The sequence below is a fragment of the Odocoileus virginianus genome, unplaced genomic scaffold, assembly GCF_023699985.2.
Source record: "Odocoileus virginianus isolate 20LAN1187 ecotype Illinois unplaced genomic scaffold, Ovbor_1.2 Unplaced_Contig_3, whole genome shotgun sequence".
Classification (NCBI taxonomy): Eukaryota; Metazoa; Chordata; class Mammalia; order Artiodactyla; family Cervidae; genus Odocoileus; species Odocoileus virginianus.
In genome coordinates this window covers 291,013-304,602 of record NW_027224320.1, presented here as the reverse complement: position 1 = coordinate 304,602, position 13,590 = coordinate 291,013, and the positions used below count along the sequence as shown (strand labels likewise).

The window sequence follows — 13,590 nt, the reverse complement described above, 5'->3', positions numbered from 1 at the left end:
GAGGTTGGGGCGGAGCCGGGGGCGGGGCGGGGCCCGGGCCGGGGCGGGGCCGGGGCCGGGCCGGGGCGGGGCCGGGGCCGGGGCCGGGGCGGGGCCGGGGCCGGGGCGGGGCCGGGGCGGGGCCGGGGCCGGGGCCGGGGCCGGGGCGGGGCCGGGGACGGGGCGGGGCCGGGGACGGGGCGCGGCCGGGGACGGGGCGGGGCCGGGGACGGGGCGAGCGGTCCGGCCTTCACTCCCACTCAGCGCCCGAACTCTCTCGTTTCTGAGCAGGTCCTGCCGGTGTGGGAGCGACACCGCGGTCCTGGCGCAGCCGCCGCCGCCGCCGCCGCCCCCCTCGCGGGCACAGACGTTTTCCACGCCAGGGAGGGCCTCTTCCCCCAGCCGCCGACTGGGCAATGTCCGCGGCGCGGCCGGGCCGTCGTCGCCGCCCGGGCGCCGGGCCCGTCCGCCGGCTCCCGGGGCCGGCCGCTTGTCCCGCGCGGCCCGCGAGGAGCTGCGACGCCGCCTGCTGGGCCTCATTGAGGGCCACCGCGTGGTCATCTTCAGCAAGACCTACTGTCCGCACAGCACGCGGGTAGGCGGCCGGGGCCCCGGGCCTCCGCGGCGCCCCACCCCGACTTCGGTCCAGGCTCGTCCGATCCGCCCTCGGCTGGGCCGCGCGGTCCCGGCTGAGGGACCTCGGACGGGCCGGCGGGCGAGCCGCAGTCCTGCCCTGGCCGAGAGCCAGCTGGACGTGGGCTGGGACATCTGAGGGTACAGGTCCCCCGGGTCCCGTCCTGGGGAACGACGGCGGCGGGCGGCGGGGCTGCTGTGGACCCCACCGCGTGCCCCGGGCGGGCCGGGCGGCGGTTTAGGCGGACTTCACGCGGGGCACGCGCGGGAGCTGAGAGTCGGAGCGGTGATGCTCTGGAGGAGGAACCCGTCTGTAGGATGGGGCTTGGCGTCTTTGAAGGCTGCTTCCGCATTTGAGAGTTGAAACAACACATGAACAAGGCACAAGCCTAAGTTGCTGGGTTAGAGATGTGAAATTAGGATTTTCAGTCTGTCAGGCGTACGTTATTTGCACGTTTTTAAGTGTGCGTCACACGTGCGCTTGCAGTTCTCTAGGAGACCACACTCCAGCAGGAGCCTCCTGGTTCATCTTCTCCACCCCTCTCAGGGCAACCACTGGCCAGAATCACTTCCTTTTCCTTAACAATGTTGCTGCCAAACTTATGTATCCCTAAACAATACTTTGCTCCTTTTGGCTTGTATTGGTACTTTGTTTAAGTAGAGTCATGGACTTTTTATATCTGCATGTTTTTCCCAACAGTTATATTTTAGAGATTGCTGCATGTTAGTATCTGTAAGTGTGGTTTGTTAATTTTCATTGCTGTATTGTTCCTGAGGGTGACTCAAAAGCACAGTGTTATCAGGTCTGATGTTTCCAGTATTTTGCTCTCAAATACTATATGGCCATGCCTATTCTTGCCACATCTCCCAGTGCACACAATGAAGACCTGCTTGAGAGTAGATATCTTGAAGCTGAATTGCTAAGCCACAGAGGAGGCACAATTTTTTCCTGTTAGGTGATACCGAAATGTTTTTCCACACAGTCATACCACTTTCCCTCACTGGTGTATTACCAGTTCCCACTGCCCTACATCCTTGCCAACAGTTAATACATTTAATTATTGCCATTCTGGTGTTTATGAGATGGTATTTCGTTGTAGCCTTAGTTTTGCATTTTCTTGATGAACTTAACAGCTTTACCTGTGTTTATGGGTCATTTGAGTTACCTCTTCTGGGAAACATTCAGGCATTTTGCTTATTTCTCTATTAGGTTTTTTTTTAAAATACTAATTTTATAGGCGTTCTTTACATATTGTGGATTCTAGTCCTTCGGTTCTATGTATTGGAAAGTCTCCCAGATTGGGTTTTCTTTTTACTCTCTTTATGTGATGTTTTGGTTAACTGAATTTTGGAAGTTTAACATAGTGAATCTATCACTTTTTGTCTTCTGGCTTGTGCTTTTTGTGCCTTATTTAAGAAGTCTTTCTGCTCTGAGGTCACAAGATGTTCTCCTGGATGGGCTGCTGGATGTTTTCGGGGGTGCTTTTCACACCCCTCTTCTCTGTTCCAGCTGAAGCTGAAGCCGAGGATGTGTGGGGACCAGTTCCTTTTTTCCCTTATAACTTACCTGTTGTCCCTTTCCCTTTTTCAGAGAGTCCCTTCTTTCCACTGTGGTTTGAATGCTCACCAGTCACCTGTCAGATTCTCACATACGTGCTGGTTTATTTCCAACCTCTTGTCTTCTTCCTCTGCTTATTTAAGTTGTCCTTTGAAGTTTATAAAAGAGCCAAGCCATCAGAACTGTGCCTGGCCACTGCTGTGTTGCTGGGGCCTAGAATAGTGTGAGACAGGTAAATGGGTTGAATGAATAAATGGCTTTACATCATTCTGGTCAAACCTTTGCTGACACAGAACATCTTAGGACAGATGATTTTCTGTTCTATGTGCGTCACTGCTTCTAACAACATGGCCACTACTTTGAGTCCTGTTACATAATTGGACAGCTTTGATTACTAGAACTTTTTTCAGTTCAGTTCAGTCTCTCGGTCGTGTCCGACTCTTCGCAACCCCATGGACTGCAGCACGCCAGGCCTCCCTGTCCATCACCAACTCCCATGAGTTGCTCAAACTCACGTCCATTGAGTTGGTGATGCCATCCAACCATCTCATCCTCTGTCGTCTCCTCCTCCTCCCGCCTTCAATCAAAACTTTTTAAGTAGAGCTCAAATCTGTCCGTCTGAAACATTTTGACGGTGCCTGTCACTCCAGTGCACAGAATTAGGAATCTGGCTTCTAGCTGGATGGCAGATTTTCCAGTATTTTCCCTGAGCGCTTTTCTTTCCTGACCAAGCTTTTCATGTGTTTGTATCATCTGTCTTTACACATGACCCTTCACTAAACGGGTTGTGCAGTAATTTGACCATTAATCACCCAAACTGGACACCGTATTCCACATCCCTACCTGTGGCCTTGCCTTTCAAGAACTCATGGCCTAAAGGAGCTGTAATAAGCCTGTTCTCACGTACTGAAAGACACGTGCATGTGAGGCAGGTGCTGTGGGAATGAGGGGTAAAACAGCTGCTTCCATGGGGATCAGAGGAATTGAGGATGTGATGTTTAAGCTGGTCCTGGAGAGATAAGTTGGATGTAGGCAAGGTAGAACATCAATAGTTGAGGAATTCGTGTGAGCAAAGGCAGGAGATGATAACATGAAAATACTGGGCCGAATGCAGGGTGTAGGAAGGGAATCAGGAGAGGGATGTGGAAACGGGCTGGCCTTCAGCTTTTCAGAGGAATGAGGTCTAAGCGTGTGCCGCTGAGTGGGGACCTGATGACGCCAGGCTGGAGGCGGGGAGTGACAGGGTCTGCCCTGGGGCTGGAGTCCCGCCTGGAGGAGCGCGCGGAACGCGGGGGCAGCTGCCCAGGCCGGAGGCGCCTGGGAGTCCGGCGACCCCATGGCGCACACTAAGGAGTGAAAGATGTGCCCTGATTTTTTTTAATCCCTTCCCCAAATTAAGTTTCAAGCCATATTTTCCCCAATCTTCAATTCACACTTTTGTGGATTAAAAGCATATACTTGCATTGGTTAGCTTTTTTTTCCCTGTAATAAAATATGCATAATATCGTTTACTGTTTTAACCATTTTCGGTTTCATGGCATTAAGACCGTTCCTGTTTTGTGCCGCCATCACCACCATCCACCCACAGAGCTTTATTCATCTTCCCCAACTGACACTCTGACCTCATTAAACAGTAACTCTCCATTCTCACCCCCAGCCGCCGGCAACACCATCTGCTTTCTACCCTATGAATCCAAAAGTATTTGTCATTTTCTGACTGGCTTATTTCAGTCTGATGTCCTCAGAGTTCATCTATGCTGTAGCATGGGTCAGGATTCCTTTCCTTTTTTAAAATTTGTTTATATTTTTATTGAAGGATAATTGCTTTACAAAATTTTGCTGTTTTCTGTCAAACCTCAACCTGAATCAGCCATAGGTATACATACGTCCCCTCCCTTTTGACCCTCCCTCCCATCCCACCCCTCCAGGTTGATACGGAGCCCCTGTTTGAGTTTCCCGAGCCACACAGCAAATTCCCACTGGCTCTCTATTTTACACGTGGTCATGTCAGTTTCCATGTTACTCTTTCCACACATCTCACCCTCTCCTCCCCTCTCCGCATGTCCATAAGTCTGTTCTCTATGTCTGTTTCTCCATTGCTGTCCTGTAAATAAATTCTTCAGTACCATTTTTCTAGATTCTGTATATATGCATTAGAATACGATATTTATCTTTCTCTTTCTGACTCACTTCACTCTGTATAATAGGTTCTAGGTTCATCCATCTCATTAGAACTGACTCAAATGCATTCCTTTTTATGACTGAGTAATATTCCATCATATATATATATATATATATATATATATATATACATATATATATATATATATACACCACAACTTCTTTATCCATTCATCTGTCATGGACATCTAGGTTGCTTCCATGTTCTAGCTGTTGTAAATAGTGCTGCAATGAACAATGGGATACATGTGTCTTTTTCAATTTTGGTTTCCTCAGGGTATATGCCTAGGAGTGGGATTGCTGGGTCATATGGTGGTTTTATTCCTAGTTTTTTAAGGAATCTCCATACTGTCTTCCACAGTGGCTTGCATTCCCACCAACAGTGCAAGAGCATTCCCTTTTCTCCACACGCCTCTCCAGCATTTATTGTTTGTAGACTTTTTGATGATGGCCATTCTGACTGGTGTGAGGTGATATCTCATTGTGGTTTTGATTTGCATTTCTCTAATAATGAGCGATGTTGAGCATCTTTTCATGTGTTTATCTGTATTTCTTCTTTGGAGAAATGTCTGCTTAGGTCTTTTTCCCACTTTTTTTTTTTTTTTTGATTGGGTTGTTTGTTTTTCTGGTATTGAGTTGTATGAACTGCTTGTATATTTTGGAAATTAATCCTTTGTCAGTTGTTTCATTTGCTATTATTTCCTCCCATTTCTGAGGGTTGTCTTTTCACCTTGCTTATAGTTTCCTTTGCTGTGCAAAAGCTTTTAAATTTAATCAGGTCCCACTTGTTTACTTTTGTTTTTATTTCTGTTACTCTAGGAGGTGGGTCATAGAGGATCTTGCTTTGATTTATGTCATCAAGTGTTCTGCCTGTTTTCCTCTAAGAGTTTTATAGTTTCTGGTCTTACATTTAGATCTTTAATCCATTTTGAGTTTATCTTTGTGTATGGTGTTAGGAAGTGTTCTAATTTCATTCTTTTACATGTAGTTGTCCAGTTTTCCCAGCACCATTTATTGAAGAGGCTGTCTTTGCCCCATTGTATATTCTTGCCTCCTTTGTCAAAAATAAGGTACCCATAGGTGCATGGGTTTATTTCTGGGCTTTCTATCTTGTTCCATTGGTCTGTATTTCTGTTTTTGTGCCAGCACCACACTGTCCTGATGACTGTAGCTTTGTAGTATAATCTGAAGTCAGGAAGGTGGATTCCTCCAGCTCCATTCTTCTTTCTCAAGACTGCTTTGGCTATTTGGGGTCTTTTGTGTTTCCATATGAATTGTGAAATTTTTGTTCTAGTTCTGTGAAAAATGTCATTGGTAATTTGATAGGGATCACATTGAATCTGTAGATTGCATTTGGTAGTATAGTCATTTTCACAATATTGATTCTTCCTACCCAGGAACATGGAATATCTCTCCAATCTGTTTATGTCATCTTTGATTTCTTTCATTAGTGTCTTATAATTTTCTGTGTACAGTTCTTTTGTCTCCTTAGGTAAGTTTATTCCTAGATATTTAATTCTTTTTGTTGCAGTGGTGAATGGGAGTGATTCCTTATTTTTCTCTTTCTGATTTTTCGTTGTTAGTATATAGAAATGCAACTTATTTCTGTGTATTGATTTTGTATCCTGCAACTTTGCAAAATTCACTGGTTCAGTTCAGTTCAGTTGTTCAGTCGTGTCCAACTCTTGTGACCCCATGGACTGTAGCACTCCAGGCCTCCCTGTCCCTCACTATCTCCCGGAGCTTGCTCAAACTCATGTCCATTGAATCAGTGATGCCATCCAACCATCTCATCCTTTATCGTCCCCTTCTCCTCCTGCCTTCAGTCTTTCCCAGCATCAGGGTCTTTTCCAATGAGTCAGCTCTTTGCATCAGGTGGCCAAAGTATTGGAGTTTCAGCTTCAACATCAGTCCTTCCCAAAGAATATTCAGGACTGATTTCCTTTAGGATGGACTGGTTGGATCTCCTTGCAGTCCAAGGGACTCTCAAGAGTCTTCTCCATTATTTTGCATATTGGATATTTGGATTACGGTTTTTTCATCAAATCTGGGATATTTGGGGGCATCTCTTCAAATATTATTCTTGTACTTTATTTCCTCTGTCTCTTACTGGTGTTCACGCCATCCGTATGTTGTGCTTCATGCCGGCCCATTTTCCGCTAGGCTTCTGTCCTTTATCTTTTCCCTCTATGGCATGAGGCTGCACACTCTCCACTGATGTCCTCAGTTCTGCAAGTCCTGCCAGCTCGAGTCTACTGTTGAGACACCGCAGTGGAATTTTGACTGTAGGTATTGCGCTTTCCCGTAATTGCGTCATACCCAGCTGGTTCCTGTCTGTAATTCCTGTCTTTTTCCTGGTGTTTCCGCCGGGTGAGACGTCGCCATCGTGCTTCTCCATGTGCCCCCTGAAGCCTGGTTCGCTCAAGCTCCTCGAACGTGCTCGCACGGACTGCCTGCTCGTCGCGCTGTCTGGGCCCTCGGGGCAGCTTCTCCGCTTTCTTCTTGTGTGTGGACCCGCGGTCCTGTTTCTTTGTGTGTCTGGTCATTTTTTGTTGGAACCACGGCGTTTCTGGTAATGCATTACAGCCGCTCTGGACCCTACAGCCATCCTTCTCTGTGGCCAGTTTTTGCTTGTGTATCTCTTATGGATTATTTTCAAGAAGTCTGTTTCCACTCCTCGGAGGTGTGGCCTGGGTCTGTGCAGCCACTCTGGGGTGACGGGTTCGCTGGCCTTCTGTGCTGCACTGTCTGACTCTCTCAGCGTCGGGCCTGGGTGTCACACTCCTCTGATTACAGCTCAGATGCTCTGCTTTCCTGACAGCGCCCTGGGGTGTAAATTGTTCTGTGTTGTCGTTCAGTCGCTCCGACTCTGTGACCCCATGGACGGCAGCACACCAGGCTTCCCTGTCCTTCACCATCTCCCAGAGCTTGCTCAAACTCGTCTGTTGAGTCAGTGATGCCGTCCAACCATCTCGTCCTCTGTCGTCTCCTTCTCCTCCTGCCCTCATCTTTCCAGTGAGTCGGCTCTTCATGCCAGGTGGCCGCCAGCCAGGGCCCCTCCGCAGCGGTCGTTACTGAGCAGATTTGCAGTTTGTTCTTACCCCGGCAGGGCCGTTCTCCGATGTCTCCTTCTTGCTTTCTGCTGACTGGCAGCCCACAGTTTAGCCTGCTGTCAGGAGGGAGCCATTAGCATCCTCTGACTCGGTCACACCATCTCCGCTGTCTCAGCTGTACCTGTAGGCGTGAACTGCCCCGCAGTCCATGTCAGAGGATCAGTTTCTTAGGGTGGAGCTCGGCGCTCTCTAATCTTGTGGTTTCCCCCTTGCCCCGAGTGGCCTCTGAGACCTCGCTCCAGAGGTGGGGTGCGGACCCACTTCCCTTGGGACAGCCTGCTTTATGAGCGGCTCTGGTAGGGCAGTAGCCTCTGGTCTCCTTGGCTTGCCTCTCCCAGCCCGGAGCCCTGCCCTGCCAGTGGGCTGGGCAGCGTGATCAGGGCCCTGCCGTTTTCGCCTGGGCCAGAAACTCTGAGCTATGAATGAGGTGGTGCAGGAGGGGAGCTTTCCCTTGCTGCCACACTCACCAGTAATACAGCCTCTGCCCCTCGGACCTGAGCGATAGAAATGGCAACGGCCCAGCCTTGGGGCGGCTGGGATCCCGGAGAACCGGGAACCTCGACTCCTTGGCCGCGGCCACCTGCAGTCGTCCCTCCATCAGGCTCAGGGGCAGAAGACGGGCCCCTCAGGCTCCCCACTCAAGAGAATCTAGTAGATTCTCTTGAACACGTGTTGCCTCATTTGCTGTGTGCCCTCAACTTTGAGAGACTTCAGTGGCCCTTTTTAATCAGCTCTCACCAGCCGTGGACATCTGCCAGGGGCACACCGGCCAAGACCCTTGCGCCTCTGTCCTGGAGCCGGAGCCCCTCGGCTTCCCCTCGAGGGCTCAGGTCGCCGAAGGGCGGGAGTCCTGCTGACGGTGGGCTCCGAGCTCGGCGGCGGCAACTGGAGAGCTCCCGGGAGGTGACCGAGAATTTCCTGAGGAAGGTCTTGCTGGCTCAGGAGGTCAACTGTGGGGGCTGGAAAAAGGAGCCCGCTCCACGCAGAGCACTGTGGAGACTCAGCAGTTGACCGGGTGGGTGGGGAGCAGGTGTGGGACAGGAAGAGGCTGCAGGAGGGGGTCTGAAACTCTCCTAGTCACGGACAAGCTCCTGGTGACGCCCCCTGCTGGTAGGGCCCAGGGCTTGGTGTTCAGGCAGCTGGTGAATGGTGACAGGGCGGGCATATCCGCCTCCCCTCCTCTCAGGCAGGGAGGGTGTCCTGTATGTTGAGTATGTGGAACAATGGATGAGCCCTCCTGGGTGTGTGGCGGTTGACTGCTTTAATGACTGTTGAAAGAAAACAGGAAAAGGCATGTGGACACAGGTGAATTTGGTGTGGGGCAGGCTCCACGTGAGGTGTCCAGGGTCACCCAGCTGGAGAAATGCTGCTTGTCTTGAGTTCCAGAAAAGAGGTCTGAGTGAAAGGTACAGATCTGGAAGTGAGACAGCAGATTGTAAAAGAAGGGAAGGGCGGACTGAGGTCATTCTGGCAAGGTGCTCCAAGAACAGGAGAAAACATGGTCCGAGGCTCGCATTCCTGAAGGGCATGTTCGAGCGTCCCTGCTACTTTGCCCACACTTCATAGCTGTGTCTGGTCTCTGCAAGAGGAGAACGCAGGTGCATTTTCCTTGCAGGTTAAAGAGCTCTTTTCTTCTCTGGGAGTTGACTGTAACATCCTGGAACTTGATCAAGTTGGTAAGTAGTAGAAAGGTTTGTACCTGTTGTTTGTAATCAGCGTCCACAAGATTGACTTGTTTTCTTGAATTGCCTCTTTCAGTTCAGTTTGCTCCCGTCTCTTTGGGTTCAGTGAGCTGATTTCAACTACCTTGAACCCCGCAGAAGATGAACCTGTATATGGAAATACTTTGCGTCGATTTTTTGTGTACATTGTCTGCATTTGAGGGGGGAGTGGAAGGCAGCCATATAAGGTAGTGCTGGCGGTCCTCAGGCATGTCTGCCCGCTGTCCAGCAGCCTAGAGGACATTGTAACAGAACGAGGCGAATCTGCCCATCTCCTGAGCGCAGCCCCAGGAGGGCAGGCGCACCAATGTTCCCGCTTTCCTGCTTCTGATCCCATGCACTTTCCACGGGTGTGTGTGGAGAACAAAAAGCCCAATCTCTGCCTTCACGAAACTTCACCCCTCTCTTTAGCCAGGTTGCTTTAATAAGTGAAATGCCCTTGAATCTTTGAGACTTTGCTGAAGAGTTTACCACATGGGGAGCCTGAAGGACTGAGGGCCCAGTTCAGTTTTTAGGAGTGGAGGGTATGTTTTGGACTATGAGCATAAAGATTTTTTCAAATGTAATTGTTGGATATATTTTCTGTGTTACCACCGTTAGAGCATATATCATGTTTGTTCTTTAAAGACGATTCCTATCTGTCTCTGCCTGGCCAGTGGATTATAGATCAGATCCTAATTTGAAAGTGTCTATTTTAAAAGGAGTCAGGAGTCTGCTCTTTATTCTGTACGGCTCCCTTTGAACCCCTGAGTCATCACTTTGTGACGCTGACGACGCGCACGTGGGCATCTGAGTGTCGCAGCACTTCAGCTCGGCTTGCAGCGCCTCGGAACCTTGGCAGGGTCTTAACGCCTTTGATCTTTTATTCCTTAGATGAGGGGGCCAGTGTCCAGGAGGTTCTCTCAGAGATCACCAACCAGAGGACTGTGCCCAGTATCTTTGTGAATAAAGTGCACGTGGGTGGTTGTGACCACACTTTCCAGGTAAATAGTACCGTGTGTTTCTGAAGGCTGTCTGTCCAAATTTTGTTTTAAGAAAATATTTCAGAGAGGTGGAAATGGTTTTCACAGGTCTGTTCATTTGTGTCTTTTGGAGCTGGTAAAATTGAAAGCTTCCCCGGTGGCTCACATGGTAGAGAATGGTAAAGAATCTGCCTGCAATGTGGGAGACCCGAGTTCAATCCCTGGGTTGGGAAGATCCCCTGGAGGAAGAAATGGCAGCCCACTCTAGTATTCTTGCCTGGGAAATCCCGTGGACAGAGGAGCCTGGAAGGCTACAGTCCATGGGGTCCCAAAGAGTCAGACATGACTGAGTGACTAAGCACTGTAGGATGATTATCAGATAATTATTGTGATTAAGAGAAATTAGCTTTTCTACCAATTAAAACTTTGAATGCTGAGGAGAAGGTTTTGAGTGAGGTTGGAGGACAGAAGGGTGGGCTGCCCTGCTCTGTCCGTCCAAATGGGGACAGACGAGGCCTCCTCCCGCCTTGAGGTTTAGGGAAATGAGGTCAGCACTGGCGGCCCAGCCGAGGGAGCGCGGCCCTCCCACCATGGCTGCTGGCCCCGCGAGCTCGTGAAACTCTGTTTGGTTCCTGGAATGCAGAAATGAACAGGAATCACTCAGTTACATAGAGACAGATAAGAATTGATGTGTAATAAGGGCCTTGTTTTAACTAGCTGTTTGCTTTCATCAAACTCTGCTCCTAGATCCTTTATATATGTATACAAGTGTTAATCATCAGCGGTGATGGATTGAATACTTAGGTTTAGATTCAATTAAGAATTATATTTTTGGGACTTCACCAGTGGTACCTTTGCTGAGAACCTGCCTGCCGATGCAGGGGACACAGGTTCGATCCCTGGTCCGGGAAGAGCCCACACGCCGCAGGGCAACTAAGCCTGTGAGTCGCAGCTACTCCTAGGGCTCTAGGGCCCCAGCACCTCGGCCCACGTTCCCTGACAAGAGAAGCCCCGGCAGTGAGAAGCCCGCTCCCCGCAGCCGGAGAGCAGCCCCTGATGTCTGCACCTGGAGGAAGCCTGCGCAGCAGCGAAGACCCGGCACAAGGGCTACAGAGACGCCAGGTCTCCTCGGCCCTGGGCGGCAGCTCTGTGCGAGGTGGACCCCCTTAAGAGCACCCGAGGGTAGGGGGCTGCCGGCCGGGGCCACGCGGCCTCCCCGGGCCTGTGGTCCTGCAGCACTCACACGGCACTCGCAGGACGAGCCGGCTTGGAGCCAGCGTGATGACCGAGCAGCCGACCTCGCACAGACAGAGCTGCTCAGTCTCACGTGGAGCCTCCGGCCTTGTCCACGCTGCTTCTGGCCACAGGGAGGGCCATGGGGACAGCAGCTTGTGCCTCCGGCTCAGCCCTGACCTTTCCCAGTGGACGGAGCAGAAGGCTCATGCTGCACAGGAACTTGCAAGATTTCGGTCAACTTAGGAAAAATCAGGGGAAAGCCCCCCATGCACGTCCCGCCGGTGACGCGTGAGCACTGTTTGCAGAGAAGGCCAGTGCGGACGCAGGCAGAGGATGCCGCTCCTGGGCTTCAGTCAGGCTCATGTGCTCGCCCCTCAGCAGCCGTCCTCAGAACCAAGTGCTGGTCGAAAGGAAAGTCGCTTCAGTCAGAAAAGCCAGCATCTGGGGAGAAGCGGACCCACGTCCCAGAAGCAGCTTGCAGGATTCCGCTGGGCCATGGACGTTTTTAAAGGGGAAAGCGGGAATAACCTCAGTTAATGGCTAAGGTAGGAGGTCAGCTTCTCTGTTGTCTTGCATCGTGTGCAGACCCACTGACACCTCCAGTCCTACTTGGCACGCTGTCGGGCCCTCTCAGCCCACCTGCACGCTTGCTGAGGGGAGGGCCTGTGAGTCACTGACTCTTTAACTAGTCAGTTCTTCATGCTTTTTTACACCTTTTAACCCAGGAAGGGAGTCCACCGCTTAGCAAGGTGTGTGTACCTCTAGTAGAGCAGGAGTCAGGGGCCAGGCTAAGTGTCACCTATTGAGTTCACCTTTATGATTAAGGTCTGAGGAGAACAGAGGTGAGCCAGCAGAAAGGGCCGAGAGAGCTGCTTGTGGAGCGAGCGTGTCTGACGTGGGACAAGGCCCAACCTCCCCGCCATCGGACATGAGCCTCACTGTTGGGTGATAACCAGTGCCTATGTCTGCTCTGGCGTCGGTCTGACTAGTTGGGCCCAACTGAACACCCCCCAGATAAATGCACAGTCTGGCTTACCTGCACTGCAGGTCAGCTGTCCCTGAGGTTTTTATAGAAGCCGTGTGCACGGAGTCAGCATGTCCTTTGATTCCCCCAGGCACATCGGAGTGGTTTATTACAGCGGCTCCTCCAGCAGGATCCAGTGTACGACTACGACCTCATCGTCATCGGTGGGGGCTCTGGGGGCCTCTCGTGCGCTCAGGTGAGAAGAGGCAACCCCCGTGGACGGTCTTCCCGGCGATCGCCTTAAGCCTCCCTTCTGCCGCTGATACTTAGGCCGTCCCAGTGCGCACTGCTGTTGCTCCATGGCTGGGTTAGCCGAGAGGAGAGGCTGTGTCTCATCGCAGACACGTCTCATCCTTCAGGGGAGGGTCAGGAAATGACGAGGTCTCCGTGTGTCTCTGTTTGCAGGAAGCCGCCATCCTGGGGAAGAAGGTCATGCTGCTGGACTTTGTGGTCCCGTCCCCCCGTGGCACGTCCTGGGGTGAGCGGCCCTCCTGCTGTTGTCAGGGGGCTTGTTCTCTTTGGTTCTCGTCGGTCTCCCTCCGTCCTCACCACAGCCCCAGAGGGTAACCCCCCTGCCTCGGGCTGAGGACACCGTCCCCGGTCATGTGTTAACAAGAGGAGATGGCAGAAAGATAACACAAAAAAGATTAAGGAGGATCTTGCAAAGGGAAATTCCACCACGTCTGCCAGGATAACTTTGCACCCACACGGGGGTGTTTCATGCAGCTGTGGCCTCGGAGCGGGGTGCACCCCATCATGCTTGTCTAGGGTGGCCGTGACGCTTTTCTGTGTTTCTGCATCGATTTTATAACTGACACCCTGGCTGCAGGAAGGTCAGTTGAGTTAAATGTGTGCTCACCCCAAGTCTGTTTGGTACACACTTGTCCTCCTCCTCCTGCCCCCTCCCCATCCCGGGCACAGCCCTCCCTCCTGGGTTCCAGGGGCACGCGCTCTCGGAGGGCACTGATGTGAGTGTCTGTCTCACCCCGTGTTGGTGAGAGTCCAGGCGGCTTGCGGCGGGTGGTACCAGCCCAGAGCAGTCAGGGTTCCCCAGGGAAAGGCTGGAGGCTGGCCCTGCCTGGCCTCAGTGCAGCATGTGCCCGGTTAGCCTGACCCAGTTCTGACTACCTCGTGGTTGGGACTCAGGTGGAAGTCTTGGATTCTGTCCCCAGGAAACTGTTCA

The 13,590-nt window shown here is 51.6% G+C and overlaps 1 protein-coding gene across 4 annotated transcripts in view; it reads left to right on the top strand.

The window, feature by feature from the left end:
* The first annotated feature begins 556 nt into the window (after nucleotides 1-556).
* The window catches only part of TXNRD3 (thioredoxin reductase 3), a 33,024-nt gene continuing 19,990 nt past the window's right edge, over nucleotides 557-13,590 (top strand). For 2 of the 4 annotated variants that reach the window (XM_070463507.1, XM_070463506.1), the window contains exons 1-5: nucleotides 557-574; nucleotides 10,059-10,168; nucleotides 10,994-11,928; nucleotides 12,499-12,603; nucleotides 12,813-12,885. In XM_070463507.1, coding sequence (XP_070319608.1) covers nucleotides 11,920-11,928; nucleotides 12,499-12,603; nucleotides 12,813-12,885 — 187 coding nt within the window. In that variant the 5' untranslated portion in view covers nucleotides 557-574; nucleotides 10,059-10,168; nucleotides 10,994-11,919. The remainder of the gene's footprint in view (nucleotides 575-10,058; nucleotides 10,169-10,993; nucleotides 11,929-12,498; nucleotides 12,604-12,812; nucleotides 12,886-13,590) is intronic. The other 2 variants (XR_011486278.1, XM_070463505.1) reach the window with 1 other exon arrangement.